The sequence below is a fragment of the Pteropus vampyrus genome, unplaced genomic scaffold (assembly GCF_000151845.1).
Source record: "Pteropus vampyrus isolate Shadow unplaced genomic scaffold, Pvam_2.0 Scaffold50, whole genome shotgun sequence".
Lineage (NCBI taxonomy): Eukaryota > Metazoa > Chordata > Mammalia > Chiroptera > Pteropodidae > Pteropus > Pteropus vampyrus.
The window spans coordinates 517,242-543,179 of NW_011888831.1; the positions used below are offsets into that span (position 1 = coordinate 517,242).

The window sequence follows — 25,938 nt, forward strand, 5'->3', positions numbered from 1 at the left end:
CAATTAGGTGGGTGGACAGCCTATCCTATCTAGAGGCCACCCAGCCCTCGCGTGGGGAGTTACCATAACAACCCCCCTAGTAATAAGAGGGGGTTGGGTCCCGCCTCCTTCCCCCGCAAATAGGTGGGTGGCTTGATTGACAGCTGGACACACAAAAGAGGAGGGAAAGAGAAGGAAAGGCGTCAAAGGAAAGCTAAGAAGGAAATGGGGCAGAGAAAAGGCAAAATACAAGGGAAGGGTAGGAAACGCGTGTACGCACGCGCAGTAGCTGGTGGGCGCGCTCCGCGGCCGCCTCGGCCGCCGCCCACTTCTTTCACGCCAGGCTCGCGCGGTAGCTCAGTCTGCGCGCGCCTTTCTCTCCTGCGCCTGCGCGCAGGTGTCGGCGCCTAGGGGGAGGGGAAACCTGGCGCGCTCGCGTCACGTTCTTTCGTCCACCCTCCCGGAGCTCGGCCACTCCGCGCCTGCGCAGGAGAGTCGGGAGGCTCGGATTGCAGACTCCCGGCGATAGCTCCTGTCAGCCTGTGGGTCGGTCTTCCCACCGGCCCTCCCCTCCCCGTTCGCCGGGGGAGGCGCGGTGGAGTCCGTCCCCAGGATCCCCCGATGGAGGAGAAGCGGCGACGGCGGCAGCGGAATAATCGAACAGAAGCGTGAGCGGCCCCCAGGGCCTCATTCCCCGCGGAGGCCATGGGCGACCCAGCCCCCGCGCGCAGCCTGGACGACATCGACCTGTCTGCCCTGCGGGTGAGCGCGCCGCCCCCAGCCTCGCCCTGGTTCTTGTCCCCGCCGCAGGGGAGCGGGGTGGCTGCAAGCTTCACGTGTTCACCGGGCGCCCTCTCCTCCAGCCCGGTTCCCCTCGGTGACCCCTGCACCTTCTCTGGACGCCCGCCGCTGCCGGGCCCCTGCCCTCTACTCCCCTTCTCTCTCCACTTGCTGCAGATTCTCGGAGCCAGTTGAGTCCCCACCCTGTGGTGCCCCGCCCCCACACTTCTCTGCCACCTCTACCTTTGCTCAGGTTCCGGACCCCCTTCCTCTAAGGTGTTTGAGGGTCATTCTCTGGTTCCCCTAAACTTAAACTCCCGTCACCTGCAGAATCTTTATTGTGATGCCCCTCCCTGGCGCCCCACCTCCTCTTGAGTCTCCTTTCACCCTTGCCCTTACTTACGTCTTCCTCCCCCTCCTCTTTCCGGGTTTCTCGAATTTTGACTTTGCAACTGTCTTGACAGCCTCCCCCTCATCACCCTTTCTCCTTCTCTCCCACCCCTGAATTGCATCTCTCCCTGGTCGGAATTTCAGCCTCCAGTCTCCACCCCACACCTCCTGCCGTCGCTCTCATCCCCATGTTCAGCTCTCCTTATCCCTTCTCTCGTATTTCAAGTGCAGTAGTCCAGACCCAGGCATTTCCGGTCTCAGGGTCCCTGCATATTACATTACTAACTCTGCAGCAGTGTGGGGTTGGGAGGAAAGACAAGTGCACTGGGGAGAAAAGAGAAGCATTTATTTTCTTCAGAAATTAGCATGGGCTGGGAAGAGGATGTTTATATGTATGTACACACAAAACACAGGCTGCCTGTGGTCAATGAGGAGATTTGGAAAACCTGGAGGGAGGGGATAATGGAGATCTCAAGGGAGAGGCTAATTAGAAAAGGGATAAGAGGAGACTACTGCAGCAGGAATTTCTTCGAAATACCTATTAATTCTTCCTGGGGCACTTGCACATCCTCATTTGGGAGCTTTCAGCAACATTTATGTGCTTTTCTTCTGCAAGGACCTCTGACTTAAGGAGCAATTTAGTGATTTCAAGGTGAACACTCCAGAATATCACCCAGGTAGTGTTTTTGTCATGTGTCCTTCAGGCTTTCTCAGCAGGCCAGGGTGTGGGCTGAGCAGGATTTCTCGTCTCTGGGTTAGCTTATCTGGAGGCCCTGTTTAAATTGTCTTCTGGCTTTGGAGCTAGCCAGGGAAAATGGCCAGTATCAGGGACAAGGCAGTCAGCCACACAGATGCCCCGAATATGACTGGAGGGGAGAGGGGAATTGAAGAGAGCAGAGTCACGTTGTTAATTGGGTTTCTCTAGGTGACACAGTTTTTTTGCCATTCAGGTCATAATTTGTTTGGTGCAATGTTGGGCTAGGAGACCTGCCTTTCTGGAGATAAGGTGATAAGTTGCTGAGGAGGGAGACTGAACATTGAATTTCTCTCTGTCTCTGTCTCTGTCTCTCTCTCTCTCTTCCTCTCTCTCTGTTTCTCTCTTTTCCTCTCTCCCTCCCTCCCTGTGTGCATGTTGGTGGGGAGAGGGTCTGAAGGCTTAAGAAGGGAGAGTCTTAAGAGTCAGTTTAAACTGATTCATAAGTTAAACCAGTTGGGGTTTAAAATGGTAATCCGGGTTCCCCTTTAGGTGCTCCTCTCTAAGATGAACCTCTACCTTCCCTTCCCACCCTGGCTGTTGATTAACTCTGGCTGCAGGTTCTGTGCCTCTGGTGATTGAAATACAACAATAAAAAAAAAAACCGGGTGGGTCCAAACCTTGACCTTTGGCTTAAACCTGTGGGACTCTGCTTGGGCTTCTCTTTTCCTTTAGCCTCTTCTGGTAGATTGGCCTGGACCCCCAGCCTGGGATTTCCAGCAATTTTGCAAACACACTCTGACCTTGGATATGATATTTCCCTTCTGGACTTCTCTGCTTGAAGCAGTGTTAGCCTCCTTCCTCAATTGCCTCCTGCCTTATTTTCCTCTCTCTCCCTCAAGAGAGCCTTCTGACCTGCTCCCAGCACTTCTGTCTTTCCTGCCTCAGGCTTCTTCAGAAAGCATTCCCCTCCCACTCCTGCCACCCCAGTACTTTAGGGCTTGAAGGAGAGCTGTGCTTTCTTTGAAATGGGGCTTGAGAGGGCCTGCTTCCTCCTTGCTGCTGACCTTTCCTCAATGCCTAGTCCCTCTACTCTGCTCAAAGAGCTGCTTTGGCACTGTGGCTTATTCTGTACCTGTCTATCTTCCAGTTAGAAATTGGTAAGCTGGGGAATTAACAACAAAGGTGTTTTCCTTTACATCATCTTGTGTTGGGGGCCTGGGGAGGGGGATGGGAGAGGAACGTATTCAGCATTTATTAGCTGGCCTTGAAGAGCCGAAGTTGTCTTTCTCCTCTTGTTTCAAGATAAGGCATGATATTCAGCTGGTGATTAGAGTAATAATCTGATATTAGGGAAGACTGAATTGCACTAATCTTTTAGCCACTTGTGGGGAGGCCAGGTGGACCTGCCACTTTGTGACCACAGGCACACTTGACCTCTTTGACGCACCATTTCTCCATCAGCACAATAGCATGAAGTTTTATTCTTGAGTTCAAGTCCTGGCTTTCTCACTGTGTAACCTTGTCCTAGCTCCTCTTCCTATCCTTACTTGCCACAGATTCTGCAGAGAGCCTTAACCTCGCTAAGGCTCTGTTTTCTCGTCTATGTAAGTGCAGGTGGTAATAGTATTGAACTCAAAATTGCTGAAGATTAATGAAATACTGCATGCTCAGTACTTAGTCCAGTTCCTGGCACATAGTGACCATATGCTAGTCCTTGCTGTTGTTAATTGTTATCAAATAACAATCAGAGAAGCCTTCCTGGATAACTATATCTGAAATAGCACTCCCTCCCCTGCTTTATTTTTATATACAATTTTGTATAGCATTCCCTTAGTCTGCTTTATTATACTTCGTAGTATTCATCACCAGCTGACATATATATTTATTTTCATCAATGCTGACTAAAATGTAAGTTGCGTGAAAGCTAGGATTTTGACTGTTTTGTTCATTTTTGCATCCCCAGTGCTTATAACAGTGTTTTGTACATAGTGGAGGTTCAGATGTTTGTTGGATAAATGCATATAATAACAAGTGAAAGCTCTTAGCACAATGCTTGCTTAGAAAAAACATCTAATAACATGCTTATTAGGCTTCCTCTTGCCCTTCTTTTATAGATAAACAATATTTTTTCAGAATTGTTTTGGAATTATATCTTGTCTGGTGGTAAACATAGTTCTGGAAGCCTCATCTGAGTGACGTCCTTTAAGAAAAGTTAAGATTATCTAAGAGAAAATTTGGGCTTCTTGTTTCAAACATTCTCTGTTTCCAAGCTTGGTTATATTCCAGAAGAATCCTCTGACTTGGAACTCTTGGCTTCTCACAAAGAACAAGTATCAGAGGAAGTGGACAGGACAAGAAGGGAGCAGACCCTAGGTGACCCCAGGCTGACCTCTTTCCTTTTGCATCACTCCTTTTGGTTGACCCATTTCATAAATCAAACAGCTTCGCTTTACTGTCCAACCAGCTGGAAGTTTTAGACTGCAGTGTCCTTGAAACTATGGAGCTGTGCTCAGTGTTGCTGTATTGAAATAATATGGAGTGCAGTTGAGAGGGACTTGTTGCTAGGTAGTAGTGCTGACAGAGATGTTCTTTTTCCAGTGATTTTGTGTTGTGTCTGTTTTTTGGAGAAGTCTCTTACCCTTCCTTCTCTCTTCATGAGGCTGTGGAGCCAGCACCACTTGGGAAGCTGGCAATTCTGGGCATGCATTTCTAGGCGGCTGAGCAACTTGGGACTGCTACTGTGTTCTGATGTGCTAGCTGTCCAAATGTTGATGACAGATGCCTCAGACAGAGGAATGGGAAGACTGACCTACAGCAGAAGTAATGGCATTAAGTAGTGACATTTTTCTTAAGAGAACTGCAAATGGGGAGTGGGGCTGTGTTGGGCAGCTAGTGGTATTTGGAGTGAAGCGAAATGCTGCTTTGGCAAAATGATGGAAGAAAGATTGCAGAGAGCTTTGCTGGAACTATATGTTTACTCATTGCCCTGATGAGGGAAGAGACACTACCACCCTTTATGCTGTGGGATAGGACAGTTTGCCATAGCCTTTAGTGATACATGGAGGGGAGGATCTTTGGAAAAGTGAGATTCTGACAATTAAGATAACAGTAAGAGGGTTAGCAAGAGACCCATCTGGTTCACCCCTTCGCACTTGCCCCAAGAGCTCAGTTTATACTGTATAGAATCCTGATTTCAGACATGGCCTCCTTTCCTTTCAACTTTGAACTGTGTGCCTAAGACTGGATAATTTACACAGTTTGCATATGTAGAGTGTCCAGTTGACATTTTGGGGAAAAATTGGCAGGAAGTGTGCAACTGCTCTTTACAGGTTTGCACTCTGGTATAGGTCTATAAATAAGGAATGCAGTTACTTTTCAACACAGAAACATAAAACAATTCTGGGACTGGATAGCATCTCCAGGAGCCATCTGAGAGTCTATCTGACTAATCTGTCTCCAGACAAAGTTGTGCCAGAGAAAGTTAATAATATCCTTTCTTGCATCAGTCAGTAACCAAGCATTGTCAGCCTCCTGTATTGGGAATCAGGTTCTAGATACTATGTGGAGGATGTAATATTGTGCTCAGTACTATATTAAGCTATAAGGAGTATCCACCTAAGAAATGCCTTTGCAAGCTCAGGCTCCCTTTTCTGAACTGTTAATTGCTTTATTCAATATCTCAGAACCCTTGAGATCAGAAAGTTTTTGTTAAATCTGGTTGCCATGAATTATATTCATTTCTTATTATCCTGTGGCCAGTCATCTTGAAATCTGATGTCTAGTCTTTTCCCTCCCCCAGCACCAATTTTACACCCTGAGCTCCCTCAGTCTTTTCTTCCTAGATTGAAGAAGTAGAACAAGAAGTAATCAGATTAATAAGTCAACTCTCAAAGCATTTCTTGAATATAGAAATACAGAATATAGAAAGATACAAGAAGACTTGAATCCTGTCCACAGCCCACATTCATTGTCTCCTCTCACTTGTTCTTCCTGCCTTCTCTCAACCAGCCACCCCTTGACTTGAGTCTGGGATTCTTCTATCTACAGGAAGCTCCTCCAGAGGATAATTGAAAAGGAACTTGAGGTTCTTTATAAGGGTAGGGAATGGTGAGGAAGGAGAGAAGAAAAGGATGGAATTGTGATCCAGGGAGTCCCTGAAGATTTTGTTCAGTGGCCAGGTAGCCTGAGGATGTACTTGCTAACTGTGGGAAGGTTTTCTTATTCTGTTTGAGGAAAGATCTTGAGCTAGGCATAGAGGACACAGTGACAAGCAAAACAGCCATGGTTTTCCTGCAGTGTAGCAGTGGGGAGAGACATTAATAAAATAATCATACAGAGATACACACACACACACACACACACACACATACACTCAAAATTGCAAACCATGATAAGGACCATGCCATGACAGCATATGACAATTGTTTTTACTTTTTACAAAACAAAAATATTTGGTTGTTTTGTAGAGAAATAAACCACATATCAGAAAACCAAGCTGGCATTGCCACAGAAAGAGTAAATAGAGGTGAACCAGCAGGTGGAGTTTGGTGATGACCAGAATTGTGAAACTCTGGAATGGGTCATTCTTAGGGTGAAGCATTTAGTCAAAAAACAAGGGCTTGGAACCCGAGGATAGGGTGGAAACTTTAGGCTTAATTTCCAAAAGGATTTCTTCTGAGCCTTCCTGTGGGAGGCAAAAAGTTTGTTTCAAAGGGTAAGGGTATGTGTGTGTGTAAAGGGCATATGACCCTCATTTTTATTTAATGGGCGGAAGGTCTCTGAGTATGGTATCTGTGGATTCACATGTTGCTCTGCAGATGGTGGGTGATTGTGCTTGTCCAGAGAGGGCATATGAGGGAAAGGGCATATCACTAGATGTTTTATTTATTATTTTTTTTCACAGTTTTCATAAAGGTCTATTTCATTATTGATGGATAGTGCATTTAACAGTTAAATACATTTAAATAATGTATAGGCGACTGCATGACTGCAGCATTAGTAACTAGATAGATAAGCAATTCAACTAAAAACCAGCTAACCAGTAACTGTCTAAATATTTAAAATACGGCTCTCGTTTAGATCATCTTATGTTTTGATCACCTTCTTAGGGGGGAAAAAAGCCTGCTGGTCACACTGGAAGTGTATTAAAGCCAAATCTTCTGATATCCATTTCCAGAGGTTTCTTTCAGCTGGATTAAGCCTCCAACTCCAGAGCAAGCCTGTTTGTGGCCTCCAGCATTAATGCCCTTCCACTCTACCAGACCAGACAGTGTAAGCTTCCCACCAGGCCTCAGAGTCTGAGCGTAGCCCACTCCAATTAAACTAGAGTTGTTGACTTTTGCAGAAATGGAAGCAGTGGGATCCAGCTGATATTTAGCTGCAATGCCAAAGCAAGTGCAGTTGATACCTGATGTCCAAGCAAGGTTTACTGAAGTGTCAGGATCTTCACATATTTTCTGATAAATTGATCCTTCATATTCTGTCCCATCATTAACATTAGTGTGTAGCTGGAAGTCCCCAGTCCTGTAGCCCACTGCAAAGTTATTCCTTGTCACCTTTGATTTGGCACTGTCAAAGGTCATCTGGTACCCAGCAAGCCAGCCCTCATAACCAAAGACAACTGAACCATGGATTGCAGGGCCAGTAAAATCAAAGTCAACATTGCAACCAAGGTTTATACACTTCTTCTTGTAAGAAGACTTGATTTTACCACTTTTCTTTCCTGTATTTGGTGAAAAGGTGGTATCAAATGTGTTTCAAACCTTGACAAATCTGGTCTTCCATTGCGATTTCTGTTCCCAGAGTGTTATCAGTGTTCCATTTCTCTGTGAAAGTCAGACCATACTCAACACCATTTATATTTGGTCTCTAAGGTCCCAGTAACTTTTCCAGTGTCTGTATTAGATGAACCAGATGTTGAGAATTCCACACCGCTGCATGACTTTGTTTTCATATCCAGTTTTACCAACCCAGAACCAAATCCTTTGTTGAAAATATCTCTGGCAGCTTTGCCAAGGTCAGCATATGATGGAGGAATACACATTGGCTGTGCGCAGCTCTGTCTGTAGGTCGCCATGGCGAGGCTGCAGGAAGAAGTGATCTCTGCTCCAGCACAGCCACATGGACCAAGGGCACCCCACCTCCTAGATGTTTTATTTTTAATAAAAGTTGTATATATTTAAGATATACAGCATGATGTTTTGATGTATGTAGTGAAATGGTTACAGCAGTCAAGCTAATTAACATATCCATCTCCTCACATAGTTACTTTTGCATGTGTGTATAAGTAGATGTTATTAGCCTGAGTCGTGGCTAGGGTTGGAAGGTAGTACGTCTCATAGAAATAAGCACAAGTAGGCCCAGCCTTGGGATTAGCTCTTATGATCTGTGATAATGTATATAAATAGATGAGACTCTTACTTTACATTGTGTAAAGTAAAGGATGAGTGGGGTGTGTAGGGGGAGTGTTACTGATTTTTCATGTTTGAAAAGAAACAGGGTTGGGGAAACCACAGTCTTGGGCTTCTTGGAGGATCCAGACTCTAGGAACAGCTTAAATGTCAGGTGGCAAAGTAGAAGACAGTGGGATGGGCTGTGAGAAGTGTTTGGTGGCACAGCCTGTGGGAAGAACCTTGGTGGCTGAAGAGAGATGAATGGAGGAAGTAGACATTTTGCCTAAGAAAAATGATAGTTGGTAAGGAAGGAGGCAAGAAGACTTTTGACCGAGGAGGTAGTTAGGACCTCAGACTCATCTGGAAAGTGCATATCCCCACAGCAGGAGAATCTTACAAAGCCCTAGGTGTGATAGGTGAAGTGGAGAGCTTCTGTAGTCACAAACTGGAACCCCCTCCACTTAGTCTGTGACTAAGTTAGTGCATGTGGCGGGGAATGTACCCCTGTCTTGCCTTTAGGATGAGAAGGCCTCCTTAAAGTAGCTGGTCTTCTGAAGAAGAATGGGAAATTTTTCACACCTTCCACCAGGAACCATTTGAGGATGTGATCTGAAGGACTTAGAGTGCTGAACTGCTCCTGGAACCACGGGGCTGGAGTTTTCTATGAACAGTGGTCCTTGCAGGGAAAGATTGAGGATCAGTAGGGCAGAGTGAAGAAAATTCCACCTCCTTCAAAAGTTACCTTAACTTATGCATTTTCCATAAAGCCTCCCCTTGACTATGCCAGCCCTCACTGTTCACCTTTGGCACCTTCTCTCAGACCTTACAATTTAGCATTTGGTTATATATTGCCTTGTATTGAATAATATTTTATGACCTTGTTTTTCTAATCACTTATGTATAGGAACAATGATCCATTTTCCCATTGATTCCTCACAGTGCCTACAAAAATACTGAGCACATAGTAGGGTTCAGTAATTACTTGCTTGGCAAGAGATATGGATCTGATTATTCCTGTGACTTGTCCTTTTCTACTAGATTCAATCCACAAGCAGCAAAACATGCCTTGTATATGCTGGACACAGTGGCAACACAAAACAATACAGGTACTTACTTACTCAGTGCTTCTCAACTAGGGTGGCACTGATTCCAGGAGATGTTTGGAAATGTTGGGGAGGGAGGTTTAATTGTCACTATGTCTTGGAAGTACTAATAGCATTTAGTATGTGAGTATCAGGAATGTTAACCACTCTGCAAATTCTGAGCAGCATGTTGAAAAATTGTTTTTTCACCCAAATTTCCAGTAGTGCCTCTTATGAGCTTGTTATGGATGAGGGAAAGGTCAAGTTTCTTCCATGAAGTTGGAAATAGTTCCGAAGTCACCTCTTTTACTTCTTTTGGGTGGGAAGAGGAATGTAGGCTCTAAATTACTTTTGTGCCTGGCGTATATCTCTTCTAACAGTTTTTGTCTGCCAGCATACCTCAGGAGGTAAAATGAGCCAGCTCCAAGCCAGACTATAAGGAAGAAGATTTTTATATTCTTTCTTCACCACCCACCTACTCTTTCTTTCAAGGCACATTTATAAGAAAGTGACTGAAGCATGCAGTAGTTGGTCTTTCATTCTAAGTGGCTCAGGAAAGAGTCTTCAAGGAATTAATTGGACAGGGGCACCCCAAAGCCTAAGCAGCATGAGGCAGAGCATAGATTGTGTGAACACAGTATTTGAGAGAGGCCAGTATATTTGTCTCTCCTCTCGGGTCTTTTCATCCTACAGTTGTCCCCTTGAAGACAGAGGTGTCATAAGTTAGTGTCATTACTGAAATTTCAGGGGAGTAACCAGAGAGTAGAAGGGAAACTGCTTAGTGTATTCTTTGGAGAAAAACAGCTTTGTTCGTGGCTGGGAGTAGAACCACTGATGGGGACAAGTCAATGAAGCTATCCATCCACTTCTTGATATCTCCTAATCTTAACTTAGGAGGGTAGAACTTGTTGGGCTCTTGGTCCTTAGCTAAAGTTTGGAGAAGCTGGAGAAAGTTTCTCTAACTTTAACAAGGTTATTCGACACTGTGGAAACTACCTTAGACCCACATGTCAAAGCAGTGTTGGGGGAACAGACGGCATGTGGCTCAGAAGTTTGTCAGTTCTTTTTTCCCTTTAGACCTGAAGTAAGTCTTTTTTTCTTCAGTTCAGAACACAGATTGCTTTATAAATGACACAAGTCATTTATATTTTAATGTGTATTCATTTCAGAAGGGGTTTTTTTGAGATTGGAACAAGAACAGTGATGGACACTTACTACGCAGTAAGTTCTCTCCTTATATAATCTCGTTATCCCTCACAATAACCATTTAAGGTGGATGATGATATTCTTATTTTCAAGATGAAGAAACCAAGGCTTATAGAACTTGGAAATTAAATAACTTGCAAAGGTTGGACAGCCAGTAAGTGGCAGAGCCCAGGTTTAGATTCAGACTCCAAAACTTAAGCTGATTCATCCCTGTGCTGCTGGAAATCTGTTCCCAGGTGGTAGGGTATATGTATGGGTGCATGTTGAAGGGAGAGTCATGTGTAGCTGACATTCTAGACTGTGTTTTGAGCAATATTGTTTGCTGCTTGCTTTAATTGTAAACGTGTGACCTATGGCAAACAGGCTTTGTGAGCTTAGGGATATCATACCATCCATAATGTGTCTGTGGTAACGTATTTGGAGACTTTTGGAATATGGCCTTTTTCATGGTTTGGAGACATGGTTACTCCCTCCAGGAGCACACAGTCTGGCTTTATGTTTTGGTAGAGGACTAGTTTTATTCATATGCTTAGGACATTTTGTGAGAAGAGGAGTAAGTGACTTTAGCCTGAACCTTTGGGAACTGCTAGTGGATTGGCATTGGTGGGCACATGCTGGAAATACAAAGTTCCATGGCACCTGTGTCTAGAACTGAGAGAGATTTCTGGATGTTGGGCTGCTGGACAGAGTACTCTGATGATAGGAGAGGAAAGACATGCAAAAGAATTCAGATTTATTCTGGAAGAAAGAGAGCTGAATGATTCAGAAGAAGGCCTGTTCTTCAGAGGGAGGAAAGGAAGGTTTCGCGTTCCTCTGTTCTAACTGTACACTTAAAAATGGTTAAAATGGTAAATATTATGTTGTTTATATTTAACCACTTTAATCATTTTTAAGTGTACAGGTCAGTGTCATTAAGTACATTCACATTGTGCAACCATCACCACTACCCATCTCCAGAACGTTTCATCATCCCAAACAAACTCTGTACCCATTAAACATGAACTCTCCATTTCTCCCTCCCTCAGCCCCTGGCAACCACCATTTTGTCTCTTCCCTTTTTGTGTGTGCCTGACACAGCAGATGCTTAATATTCATTGAGTCAGATGAGGTGACCTGTCTCAGAAGTCCATGTGTCATCAGCCAACCCAGAACATTCCCCTCCCTCTTGGTTCCAGTGCAAGGCGATAGGCTTCTGAGGGAGATTTTAAATGAAATGGCTGCATGGCATCACAAATTAGGCAGCGGAAAGAGAAGTTAAGGGTTTCCTTTCCTTGTTTAGCTCCTTTTGCCATCTTGCATCTTCAACTTGCTTTCTGGTTCTGTTGTTGTGCTATATTCATCATCTTACTTGTTTTGAGCTCTTACTTCTCATCCTGAGGGTCTGGTGGGTAGGTCTTAGAGAAATGTGGAAAGAAGATCATTTAGAGGATGAAGACAATGAAATATAATAGTATTTCTGCATTTGTGTGTGAGGGGTATATGTATTAACAGGTGTCCCCCTGGTGGTAGAAGAAAACCACTCTTAGATGAGTACCTTGGACCTGGTAGAGTGTCTCTGTCCTTTCTATGTTCCTCCTTTTCCAAGGGGTAGCCAGTGATGCATCTCAGGTTGGAAGCTTTATTCAACAAACATGTATTCCTGTATTGTTGGGAACTGTTTTAGGTGCTGAAGGCTCACATGTGAGTGACATCAAGTAAAGAGAGGGTAGGTTTTTAATATCAAGTAGTATGAGCTTGGATGCTTTTCTGCTATGGAATGATGGGCCATGGAACAGGCTTAAATTCTTATGAGAGGAAGGAGGTGGTTAGCTGCGAAAGATGTTTTTGGGAAACCACGGGCAGCCTTTTAGGCCCCTTCGATGTTCCCTTCTGGGCCTCCAGGCCCACACAGTTTGGAGCTGGGTCAGGCTCTGTATTCCTCTGTGGTGTCCATACCCTGGACAGACCCAAAGCATGACCGAAAAATGCGTTGGATTTTTAGAATGGAAGTGACCAATTCAGTGGCCCACCTGGCCTCCTCACTTTCCTTTGTCCACACCATTTACAGTTTTGTTTTTGTTTTTTTAAATTGACCTTCATGGGGGAAAAGGGAGGGAGAGACAGGCTTGACTCTCAAGTCACCCAGAAATAGAGGAAGGTAGGAGAGCCCCATGTTGCTGGGCTGTCTGTCCTACAGGTCAAAATCTAGGCCACAGAGGTCTTGAGCTGGTAGGTCAGGGTTGGCAACTTAGGGTCCACTGTTCAGGGCTGTGTCATTAAGTCATCAGTCCTTGTATTGGATCCCAAGGATTGCGGGAAAGCTCAATCCAGGGTCTGCCTAGTACTGAATGGCCCTTCGCACCACGGTCCCTCTCACCGCAGTCTAAAGCCTACTTTTCTCTTAGATTTAGCCGGGTATGAATTGAGGTTGATTGTTTTCCTTGGACTGAGACTGTTTTACCTAACCTTGGTGCTCAAAATTTAAATGAAGGCAGGCTCCACTCACTCGCTTGCTAGCTCGTAGAAATAGTGCTTTCCTTAGGTGTTATCCTGTAGTCTGGCATTATGCTCTACCTGCATGTGGTTTTCATTACCATCACTAATAATTTAAGTGCCTGTGTTTAAAGCAGACCATTCACAGGCCCTCTTATATTTTTAAGATGCCAGCATTTGGTCAGAGTCTCAGAGCTAATTAGATTTGACTTCCAATACTCTTTTGTGCTTGACCACTCTGCTGTATTACTCTGTCCACACCAGAAACAAGGGCTGTCATGTGTTTGGTCAGCCTGGGGTCCAGGTGCATTCTGTGTAGATGAGGTGTGTTTTACAAGTCAATGATGAAGCCCCACTACTGCCAAGATCCCCTGCCCTGGCCTTCTAACTTCCTCAGATTGGGTAAAATTGATGGTCTTCTGCAGAACTCCCAGCTGGAGGCCTGCTGAACGGAGGGGCTATTGGAGTTTAGACAATGTGATACATGGAGTGAGCGTGGTGTTAGGAGCTGGGAAACCTGGTTCTAGTTTCTGAAACGTGATTCTAGTTTTGGTCCCATCTCTAGTTTTGGGGGTGAGTGTCATCTCTATAGGACTGGGTTTTCTCACTTGCAAAGTGAGGGAATGAAAACAATAGCTCTTAATCACAGGCTGAATCAGAACCACCTGGGTAGCTTTTTAACCTATATATACCCAGGCCCTGCCCCTGGAGGTGATTCAGTCATCTAGGGTGGAGCCTTGATGTGTGTGTTGTCCCAGGTGTTCTGATTTCTTTCCAGAACTATAGGACCAGATGATCCCTAAGGTCCATCTAGCCCAGGAATCCCCTCCTGCCTTCTTTCCTACATCCTTTCCTAAAAATCTTTGAGTACCTACTATGTAGGATGCTCTGTTTACAACACTGACTTAAACATATGAGTATCAGATGATATTTGCAATGAAGTAAAGTTGCACTTATGGGATGATGATTGTGTGAAGCTGGGCAAAGGAGGAGCTGAGAGAAAGGGTATTGAGGGAGATGGTTGGAGTAAATGAAGATGATGTCTCTGAGCTGGTCTGGGAAACAGCAGCATCTACTGTGTGGAGATCTCAGGGTAGGGATGAAGTTGGGGTATGGGCATGGAGCTGGGCATCTGGGAAATACACAAGATAAAGGGAAAGTTCGGGAAAAGGTTTGAAGGAATGTTCAAAATATGACCTTCGGAATATGTGTACTCCAGAGACTATTTCCTGAGTCCAACGAGGTGAGGATTGACCCAGAAAGAAAGGGAATTTTTCACTTGGGTTTTAAAGATAGGGAAGGACCAAAAGGGTGGAGCCTTCCCCATCATCACTAACCCCCAAAAGCATAGCTCCTGGAGACAGACTTGAATTCAAATCCTAGTCACTTAACTGTTTGACCTCTAGAAAGGTCATTATTATCCCCATGCCTCATTTTTGTCATTTGTCAAGTGAGGATAACAAGACCCATCTAATAGTGCTATTTCAAGGGTTAAATTTTCAAGGGTTAAATAAAAGTGGAGGTAAAGTATGGGGCCTGGTAACTGCTCATTAGATAGGTGGTAGCTACCTGATTGCTCTTGTGAAAGAAAGTGCCCAGAAAGGGTGTCTCCTGGGGTTCTGTTAATATTCCTCTCTTCCTGTGTTTTGTTGGGAAAGAGAAAACCACCTACCTAGTCTACTGAGTTCTACCTTAATGGCTTTGGTTGGGTGAGTCACTGAGCCCCCAGGTTTAGGCATAGAATTCCGTGAGCCTGGCTTCCCTTTCTCTGCTCTAGAGCCTTCTACCGTCTCCTGAAAGTCTTCCAGCTTCACTGGAAGAAAGAGCAACTTCAGAATCTAATACATGAACTTGAAACTCCTGTTTGTCCTGCCCCCTGAGTCAGGAATTCTGGCAGTAACTGGGCAGTCACTGTGACCCTGCTTACCCTTTTGTGTAAAAGCTCTCTGGGCCCACCCAGAGGAACCACTCAACCTGAGGGGAAAAACCTGCGCCTCACCCTTGGGAACATTCTGATGGGGATATGTGGCTTTGTTCAGATGTGAGAGACAGGAGATTTGTACAAAATGTGTAAAGTGCTTTGTTGAAAGGCACAGATTCCTGGCTGGATGGCTAGGGCCTCTGGGCTCCTCACAAGGCCTTGCCTGGAGATTTAAGACTCTTTGCTTAACTCTTATTTGTCCTTTTGTCTCAGCTTAAATATCACTTCCTCAGAAGGCCTTTCCTGGCCCTCCTCCCTCATCCTGACCTCCTTTTCATCTTTCTAATAGTGTTCTGTACTTTTTCTTTATAATTTATCACAGCTGAATTTGTACAATTGTCGTGTCATTATGTCTTTAATGTCTACTTCCTATAAGCTCCACAAAGGAAGGGACCCTTTCTGTTATGTTTATTGCCATAGTCTAGTATCTAGCAGGCACTCGATATTTGAGTGAATGCATGAACTGATTTTACCAGGCCCTAGAGTTGATATGAATGCAGGCAGGGAGGGTTTCTTAGGAGAAAGAGGAGAGAGAGGCCTGATGAAAACTTAGGTGATCATATTTGCTCTATCTTGCTAGTCAGGAAGTTCCTTCTTTCTCACCTACATCCCTTGGGCTTTAATTCTGAGTTGGTCCTTTGTGGGGCCAGAGACTATCTGATCTCCACCCTTTGGAGAATAATCCTGATCTTCCTTTCTAAGTGTGTGAATCAGACAGTTCATCCTCCCCCTCCCTGCCGACCCCACCCTTCACCTGCTCTTCTCCCAGCTGACTCAGCTTTGTGCCCTCTGCCCTTCATTCCAGGTTCTTTTCATAGTTGCCTTGTCTTTCATAGCATTCTTTCCTCAGTTCTCTCTCCTGGCGGCTGGTTAGTCTCCCATCTGGAATTAGAGGCAAGAAAGACAGGGGTAAGACAGGTCACAGGTTTCCTTGGCCACAAAGCTTCCCTATTCTCTTGCTTTGGATTTGTGGACACCTGACTCCTACAGGAGGAGGTTGGCAATGGGGTATAATGATTTGTTTGTGCTACAATTGAAAACCAGCAGTGAGAAGCCTTATTATTATCCAGCCCCTGATTATTGTTGTCCTCCTCTGTGAGCTTGGTGTCTGCCAGCCTGAATGGGCTTGAGTCTCCACCCCCCAGCCTGCCTTCTCCGGCTTCCATACTCTGCCCTTTCTTGTTCTCCTTAGTGTCTGCTTCCCAGGGACTCCTCCTCCTCCCTGCTCTTTTTAGCCCTACCTCCAAGGCCATAGATATTTTTTTCTCCCTTCTCTTACCTGCCCTCCTCTCAGTTCTACTTTTTCATCTTGTTTCTTTTCTCCTGATTTGCCATTCTTCACTCTAAACTCCAGTAACACCAACAGTCTTTTAGTAAATGACATTTTTTTAACATGTGGAAAATTTTTAATCGCGGTAACATTGGCATATAACATATAGTTTCAGGTATACAACATTATAATTTGTTATGTGTATACACTGTTGCATGCTCACCACCCAAAGCCTAATTTCTATCAGATACCACATTTTTGACCCTTTTTGTTCTCCGATACCATGTTTTTGACCCTTTTTGCTCTCCACCCAACTCTCCTCTGTTAATCACCAATCTGTTGTCTGTATCTATGAGTTTGTTTTTGTTTATTCATTTTCTTTTTGTTTCATATTCCACATATGAGTGAAAACATAGTTTTTCTCTTTTTCTGACTTATTTCCCTTTGCATAATAACTTCAAGATTCATCCATGTTATTGCAAATGGCAATATTTTATCTTTTTTGTGGTTGCCTAGTTCCATTGTAGATGGACCACATCTCTATCCATTCATCCTCGATGGACATTTAGGTTTGACATAGTTTTTCCTTGCTCTATGGGAGGCAGTCTCTTATAATGACTGCAAATTTGTAACATTTTATGGATTTCAAAGTGTTTTATATCTCTAAATTCTTGTGAGATGGGATTTGGTAGATCAGAAAAGAGGCTCTGAGAGGTGAAGTGATTTGCTGACTTGTCTAAATTACACAAAAGAATCAACCAGTGGCGAGGCCTTCTGATTCTTGGTGAAGTACTAACCATTCCCTGTCATCCCATTTTACTGGCGTTCTTTCTACTTCAGCCAAGAAAATCTGTCACTGCGTTATCCTCTTATGATTTTGAACCTTCCTGTCAGTTGTTCTCTGAGGTGGGACCACCTTTTGTCCTTCTCACCTAACCCAGCCTCTGCCCACTTCTTTCTCTTTTTCAGAATTCTTAGTTCCTTTCTCTTCCAGGAAATCTCCCCCTTTATCTCTTCTTGCCTTGTTGCTTCCTATGGTCTTTGGGTCCTTATTAATGTTCCCATTTGGTTTTTGTCCACTATCAGGAGTTCCTTGGTTTAGGAAAGTCCCTGATTTAGTTCCCTGGTTTAGTGATACATATTTACCAACTATATAAATTATGGGATGCTGATTCACATGACAAGAAAGGATTTACTCTCAGTAGCTGCCTTAGTGCATTGCTCTTAAGTGAATACTTATGGATTATTTTGGAAGAATGGAGATAAGCCAAAAACTAGTGTTAGAAACCATTGTATTAGGGAGAAAGGAAGATTTTTCTAGATGACACCAGCTTTCTTTTATTTCTGTATTTATTCAGTAGACAGGTATTGAATGTAGCAGAGGAGACAGACAAAGAATCGCTCACAAAAATGTAATTGGTCCCATGAAAGGGGCAGTACAGGGTACTGTGGGAGCAGTGGATAGTCAGGGAAACTTCCTGGAGGAGGTGATATCTACGTTGAGGTTGGAAAGATGGGCATGGGACAGCTAGGTAAAGAGAGGAGTGATGTGCTTGGAAGAGTGAACAGTATGTGCGTAGACCCAGAGGTAAAAGAAAGGGTATGGCATATTAGATGAACTGAGAGAAATCCAGTAGAGGGTAGGACTCCTGCCCCTTGCTCGGCCTTGTCCCCACACTAGCAAGAAACAAAATGACCCCAAAATGGGAATTGGCAAAACTCTAGATAAACTGTAATCAGCTGTAAGCCAGATCTGAGCCTGAGGAAAAATCTCTTTGGCTTACGGATAGTGAATGGAATCTGGTAGACAGAGCCAGGGTGTTGGGGGCAGACCATAGGAAGCCTCCTTGGATTTGCCATCAAAATATTATACAGGCTTGGGTTCTAGCTTCACTTTGACAAACGTTTAACTTCTCGGAACCTTGGTTTTCTCATCTGTGAAATGGGCTAATAATTTCTGCCTGGCTTCCCTACAGGTCTAAGGTGCAAATGAGATAATGATTGTGAAGGCACTTTGTAGTTAGTAAGGTGCTGGGTAATTGGGTGATGGCAGCAGTGGCAGCAGCCATGAGGTGGTGAAATTTATTCTCCTGGCCGCAAAAGAAACTGATTCTTGTGGAAGAGCCAAGATGCAGCTGCTCTGACAGCTTATCTCATTTTAAAAGCAAAGGCCTTAAAAAATTGAGACTTAGGAAGTGAGTATTGGAGAGGAAAGAGAAGATACCACTTCAGCTGCCTAGAAGACTTTGTAAGACTTTCCGACTCTGAGCAGGGGAATGGCTGGAATGACCTCCAGCTGTCCTCAGACTTGAGGCTAGGGATTGTCTTCCCAGGTCTGCAGTTCTCTGTTTTCCCTTAGAAGGCTCTGGAGGCAAGTGGAACTTCAGAAGCAAGCTGTTTATCTTTTAAGTTTTTCGGTTTATTTTTAAATTTCTGACTGTGATGGTATTTATTTTTTCCTTTTCTCTTTCCCCACTTCTCCTGCTCAGCATCAGGAAGGGACCATCTGTCCCCTGCCTTGCCTGCGGCCATTTTAGAACAGCACGAGGCAGCTTGGATTCTCGTCCCTTTTCTACTTCTTTCCCTCCCCCATGGCCTGACTTTCTCTTCTCTGCACTCTTTCAAAAACCTCTCTCATCTAGCTCCCTCCATGTATCAGCTACCGACCTCATGTGGGCTTCTGCAGCCATGAAGACTTCTAATCTGGATGAAGAACCAGCACAGGGTCTCTGTCTGAGCAGCCAGATCTATGGGGATCCATGGAGGCATGGAGGGAAACTGCTCCCAGCCTCCTTGCTCAGGCAGTGTCCCCTCTGTTCTGACTGGTTTCTGATTAGAATGGTGTTTATGTTCATGTATGTGTCATGTCTGGACTTGTTTCTGCTTCTGTGTGTATCTGTAAGCATATACGTTCATGTTCACATATACGTCTTTCTGGCATAGAGACTCAGGAGGAGTGACTTCAAAACTACGGTTTCCCCAGCATATCTTTTTTTTTTCCCTCCACCTCTTCTCCCAGATCCTACTTGATTTCTTCCTCTCCTGCACTTCATTCCCATAAAAACACTTCAAAACATGTATAGCAGTCAGTAGATAAACAGTACTAGTACTTCACAGTGTGGAACCAGCATAAAAGGATCTGATTCAGTTACACAGTGTGAGAAGTAGGTTTAGCCTGGGGCAGAGTGGAGAGTCAGTTTTACAGAGTAAAGAAAACTGGGAAAAGGAGTTTTTCCAAAGGCTTTATTAGAGTCCAGTTTATTGTTGGATGTGATAGACAGTGGAGAATTGCTGAGGATTCTAACCTTCCTTTCATTCTCTTTTCCTTCCAGTTTGTTGGTCAATTAGAGGTACTCTGATGATCCCTCTCCTCCACCAACTTCCTTTCTCACCGTAGGAATATTTCCTTTGTCTCATGCTTTAGCTTTGGGGCTGCTTTCCACACATAGCCCTGTGGGGTAGGAGTGGGGGTAATGTGTCATACTTCCCTGTGCTGGCATAGGAGTAGATGGAGACTGACTCAGGCCTTGGAGGGCCACCTCCTCGAGAAAGGCAGGCATCTGGACCAGTTAGGTCCTGGGGCTGTGTCTGGTTTCTCTGCTTGGGTAGGAAGGAAGAGGTGACATAACGAAACTTTTCCTGCCACTTCCTTAACCCCTGCCCACACATCCACTACCATTTTTTTTCTCTTTTTCACGCACACACCCTCTTGCATTTTTTAAATCATGCACGCACATGCACACATATCTCATAGCTATTTACAGCTAACTAAAGGATGTCTAAGTCTCCACTCCTCGACTAGATTACTCCCCTGACTCCATATCTCTGCCAGTTCTGAGTAAGACCTATGTCCCTGTGGAACTTGAAACTGTCCCACAGAGCAGCCCCACCTTACCCCTTATCTATCAGGATTTTAGCCCTTCCCCTGGTGTTGGCTTCAGAATATCTCCTATAGAAGGGGTTTAGGGTTAGTAACTTGGTTCATAGTGGGACTGAGGGATAGGTTTTAAAGCTGCATTTGCATAGCTGTCACTGCTTAGCACTTAGATTATTGGGTTTTTGGGTGTGGTTTTGAGGCCCGGATGAGCTCCTGGGAGGTAGAAGGCCCCCTTCCCGAGACTGCACCTTGGTACCACACTGCCTTTGCCGCCCTCTTCCTTTTTGTGTGGGCCTTCTGGGTCACAGGAAGAGCTCAGGAAAACAGGCTTATTGTTTTCTTCTGGGAGGGAGGGCCTCTCAGCCCAGCCTAGTCTCAGTAATAGAGGCTCCACAGGCCCTGGCAACCCTGCTCTTCCAGGCAAGAGAGCCGTTTGTCTTGGGGACTCCCTTATGCCAGCTCTTCTTGGTTCCTTCTGTAGATCACAAGTTCTCATTCTCTTTCCCTACTGGTCCCACCATTCTTTTCCCCTTCCCCCCTCTGTTTGTCTTTATCATAGGTTTTTCTGTGTCTCTCATACTCCATGGAGTCCTGGTACGCTTGACAATAGGAACGGGCCTGTCTCCTATAAGTGGGAGGAAATGGGGCTGTGGCCTCCCTTCCCCAGACCTCCTACACTCAGGGCAGCCCCACCTCCTTGTGCTCTTTCCCTGTTGGGAGTAGGATGGCACCTTGCCTGGGTTTGGGAATGGCACTAGTTACAGCAGCAGGAGCTGACAGGGCATATTCAAGTGACTAATCGTTGCTGGCCCTGAAGCACTGGAGAGATGAGTCCTCTCTCTTTCCCAAGGACTTCCAGCCCTTCCCCAGGCTTTATGGTTCTAATTCTTTTTCCATGCTAGCAGCCTCCTAGAATATCCTGGAATTCTTAATGGATGGACCTTTCCAGCTCTGAAATTCTGTAATTATAATACTCATGGGTCAACAAAAAAGTGGGGGATACATTTTCCTATCCTACCGCTTCTCCCACATTTTCCTCACAAGCTGTCTTACCCTGTATATTTTACATAGATAACTCTCCTCAGTATGTTACTTCTCTCTGTATTGATGTCTAATTTAGAGGCTCCTAGAAGGTAGAGCCAGAGTTTAAGAAGGCATTCTCAAATAGGCACTTTAAAAAGATGCCAGCTAATATAGATAACAGTTCACTTTCGTTAAAGTACTTAAAAAAAAAAAAACCTTACCCCTCAGGAGATTTCATCTACATGCAAAGCAGACTCAGCATGAATGACTTTCCCCATTTGGAGATGGCAATCTGAAGTACCCTGGGAAGAGACAGATGATTAGAGGAGGTATCTTAGTGGAACAGGATTAGGAGGCCAGGATTCTAATTTGCAAGCTCTGGGCCCCTTCCAGGAAGTGTGACCACAGACCTGAGGTGCTTGCTTCTTTTTGCCCATCCTGTCTCCCACCGCTTTCATCCTAGATTCCATTGTAACTCCGGACCTCTCTTGTATGTTGCTGGGTATGCATATGCTACTTGTGAGGGATTATTTAGGGTTTACTCCTCTCCTTCCCTTGTCCTACAGCCTTCGGTCACTGCTTCCTCATCCTTGAGCTTCAGGTCATCTGCCACCTCGTCCTAGCTCCTGAACTGGACTGTGATTTGGTAGCCCTGAAACAATTGATGCATAAACTCTTTTGCATTTTTCTCTTGGAAAATAATCACAGTCTTTATTTTTAACCGTATCTCAATCTGCCCTACTACTGTATTTAAGTGACTTCTTGGTTTCAGGGAAGGGAAAAGAAAATGTCAGTTGGTGCTGGACTACATACATCAGACTAACTGCCTCACTGTTTGTCAGAGCTATGCTCACCATTTCCCTGTAATTCTTTCTTTGGATATGAGCTATTGGAGGGGCACAGGGAGCCCCTTGGGGATCAGCAGAGCAGAGAAGAAAGAGCCCAAGGCAACTTTATGCCCAGTTCTGTCCTGGCCAATACTAGTGAGCAGAGCTTGTAATGAAGGTGTAACTTGGCATCTTGGGAAAGATCAAGGCTGTTGTGCCTAATCGTCATTCAGCTTTCCTTTGTCAAGCACATACCATGTGCCAAATGCTGGGAGATTCTGAAGCATTAGCCAGAAGTCCTCGGGCTATAGCCGGGGATCATTAAAGGGGAATTTAAGACAGGGGAAGAGTCTGTAGGGACAACTCATCCCTTTCTGCCCCTTTGCCAACCCTTTTTACTCACCTACCTTGGTGCCTCTTCTTCCAGTTTTTTTTCCTCGACTTCTTCCAGAAAGTTTTCTTGGACCAAATCCTTGCTCTGACTGGCAATTAAACATTAAATCAAGGGTCTGAGTACCTCATGCCTACTCAGAAACATACAGACATACCCGGTGCTGTGAAGAAAACAGAATAGACGACAGGAATTTCTTGAGTCTTGCAAGGGTAACATCCTGAATGAGCTGTCTGTCATTAACTATGCATAGCAGGTTTAAACATGGTGTGAAACATGGTCCCTTGTACATGGCACATAGAGTTACATCTACTGGGAGAGTTTTTACAGTTAACATCACTGCTGTCTTTTCATATCTGAATATGTATATTATAAATTGTAGATGACATTATACAGTGTAAAGCAGGGGTCCCCACCTCCCGGGCTGTGGACCGATACCTGTCCATGGCCTGTTAGGAACCAGGCCACACAGCAGGAAGTGAGTGGTGGGCCAGCTCATGAAGCTTCATCTGTATTTGCAGCTGCTCCCCAGTGCAAGCATCACTGCCTCGGCTCCACTTCAGATCATCAGACATTAGATTCTCATGAGAGCACCGGTCCCTGTGCCAAAAAGGTTGGGGACTGCTGGTGTAAAGCACAGTGTCACATAACATATCTCTGATTGTTTTTGACCTACATGAGGGGGTCTGTCAGTTATCTTAGAGCCCTACTCTTCAATAATCAATTCCAACACTTTTATGGTACCTTCTACAGCCTCTCTGTCAAGGGAAGGCTTTGTAAATTTTAATGTCTATAAAATATGGAGGATAAGAAATGCTTAGTAACATTAGCTCTAGTGAGTGAAAGCAGCTGCATACTGTTACTTCACATGCTTACTATGTAACAAAAGTAATTTTGTGTGTGATACAGATTCTGACTTGCACAGGCGATCTAACTGCTGTTATTTTCCATTCAGGCACCCATATCAGGGCAAGTGTGCAGAACTCTCATACTACGTAGTACCCTGGTACCACCTGGTTCCTGCCCTTAAAGAGCTTCTGTTCTACTTAGGGAGTTGAGATATAATCATGTGAAACGTTAGATAATGATGTTGTGATCTGGCTTGTTTGGTTGCAAGAAACCTGCTCAAGCTATGTCAAATAAAGAGATAGGTTGTAGCATGGACTCAGATCCTGGCTCTGCCACTTAATTAGCTGTTTGACTTTGGGCAAGTTAGTTACATTCACTGAGCCTCTATTTCCTCATCTTTAAAATGGGAATAATGATAGTTTTGTGGTATATGTAAAGCTCTTAGAACAGTGCTTGCTATTAGTATTAATTTGCTTTAGGTCTAGAATCTCATTGGCATTTGAGCACGAGAACTGCAGCATAGCCATTTCCTTGGAACTGGAACTGTAGAGAAGTTCTGGATTCACAGTAACACCAAGGAACAGCTAGAACCAGTCAGTCAATCTTTTTCCCTCTTCCATCTCCCTCCCTGCACTCTCATTTCCTCTCCCTGCACTCTACTTTGTTTTCAGCTTTCCTTTACCTAAGATTATAATGGTCTTCTCAAGCCAGACTCTGTGTACTATCTGGCATCTTCCCTCTGGGTTCTAGTTGGAAAGTCTGAGGGAAAAATTTGTCCTCTGTCCTGGTTCATCTTTTTTCTTCAGTCTTGGTTCAGTCTTGGAGTGGCTATCTTTGGATCAGGAACCCTTTTCTTGGACTCATGAGCTATGTTTGGGGCAACAAAGGTTGAAAACCTGGTCCCTTAGGCAACAGATGCTATGAGCAGGTTAAAGCAAGCATTAGAGTCAAATTTTTGAGGTCAGACCTTGACTCTACCACTTCCTGGCTGTGTGTAACTCAGGGCAAGTCATTTAATTGCTCTAAACTTCCTTTACCTGTGAAGTGAATATACCAACAGCACCAACCTCAGAGTTTGTTAAGAGATTATACTTCTGAAGTGCTCAGCAGCACCAGAAAAAAAAATGCTTAAAAACTACTAGCTATGCAATTATTTAGGAGATATGGGGAGGGTGGGCAATGAGAGATACCTCTGAGACAGAAAATCTGGGAGAGCACATAGGATAGTAAAGATAAGGACCACAAGGATGGGACAGAAAATAGCATTCATTGCTCAGAGAGTAGTACTGGAAATGCTTTTAGACCCCAGCTTAAATATGTTGTCTTGAGTGAACCTTTCCCTAATTCCCCAGACCTGGGCAAGTTTGTTCTCCTTGCATGGAGTACTTTTCCATAGTATGTAAGATGTGCAACAGTTATAATTAAACAATTAATTGTTGAGTTGTTTAACGTCTGCCTCCCCCGTCAGAATGTAAACACCGTTACGATAGGGACTGCTCCATTTTATTCACCACTATATTTCTGAGCCTAACACAGCTCCTGGCACACAGTAAGGAAGTAATGCATAGTTGTTAGGTTGGCAGCTTCATGGAGTGTGGACTTGAGCATTTAGAATCATAGAGTTAGAACTGGGAAGCTTTCCTATCCTGTTGAAAGGGGACCCAGAAAGATTAAGTAACTTGCCCCAAACACATAGCCTGTTAGAGACAAGAATAGAAACCTGTTTGCCTAACTCTTAATCATATAAGTGGCTATATTTCATCATTTTCTGTGTTTGTCTCGGGACTTTCTCATTTGTGTTATTAGACCAGAAGCACTTTGAGAGCTCCCTTCATGTTAGTAGGGTAGCTTTCTTAGAATGGAAACTGTCACTAATCAACATAATTTATTGAATGCTGTGGGAAGTACTCTTGGGATTATTATTTTTTTATTGAGATATGTTTCACATACAACATTGCATTAGGTGTAGGTGTACAACACAGTGACTTGACACATATACTGGGAAAGGATCATCACAGTAAGTCCAGTTAACATCCATCACCATATATAGTTAGAGAATTTTTATTTTCTTATGGGAACTTTTAAAATTTACTCTCTTGGCAACTTTCAAATATGCAATTTAGTGTTACTAACTATAGTCACCATGCCATACATTACATCCCTATGACTTGTTTTATAACTGGAAGTTTATACTTGTGACTCTCTTTTAGGATTATTATTTTTAATAACAGCTTTATTGATATATAATTCACATACTACAAAATTCATCCTTTTAAAATACGTTTAAGTGTTTTTAGTGTATTTGCAGACCTGCCATCACCACTGTCTAATATCCGAACACTTTCATTAGCCCCAGATAAAACCCAGTACCCATTACCAGTCACCACCCATTCCCACCTCCATCCAGTCCCTGGAAACTACTGATCTACTTTCTGTCTCTCTGGATTTGCCTATTATGGGTGCTACACATAAATGGAGCCATATGATATGTGCCCTTTTTTTGACTGGCTTCAATTTAACAATGTTTTCAAGGTTCATCTATGTTGTAGCATATGTATCATTACTTCATACCTTATTGCCAAATGATATTTCGTTTTATGGATATATCACATTTATCTATTCATCAGTTGGTGGGCATTGAGGTTGTTTCTACTTTTTGGTTATTATGAATAATGTCACTATGAACATTTCATGTACAAATTTTTGTGTGAACATATGTTTT

General features: G+C 44.1%; 1 protein-coding gene and 1 pseudogene across 15 annotated transcripts in view; one reads left to right on the forward strand and one right to left on the reverse strand.

The window, feature by feature from the left end:
• Positions 1–403: 403 nt before the first annotated feature.
• Positions 404–25,938, forward strand: part of MINK1 (misshapen like kinase 1) — a 50,198-nt gene continuing 24,663 nt past the window's right edge. For 4 of the 15 annotated variants that reach the window (XM_011359710.2, XM_011359713.2, XM_011359714.2 and 1 more), the window contains exon 1: positions 445–741. In XM_011359710.2, the coding sequence (XP_011358012.1) occupies positions 685–741 (57 nt within the window). In that variant the 5' untranslated portion in view covers positions 445–684. Of the gene's footprint in view, positions 742–25,938 lie in introns of all 15 variants that reach the window. The other 11 variants (XM_011359702.2, XM_011359703.2, XM_011359708.2 and 8 more) reach the window with 7 other exon arrangements.
• LOC105291756 lies at positions 6,737–7,998 on the reverse strand (annotated as a pseudogene).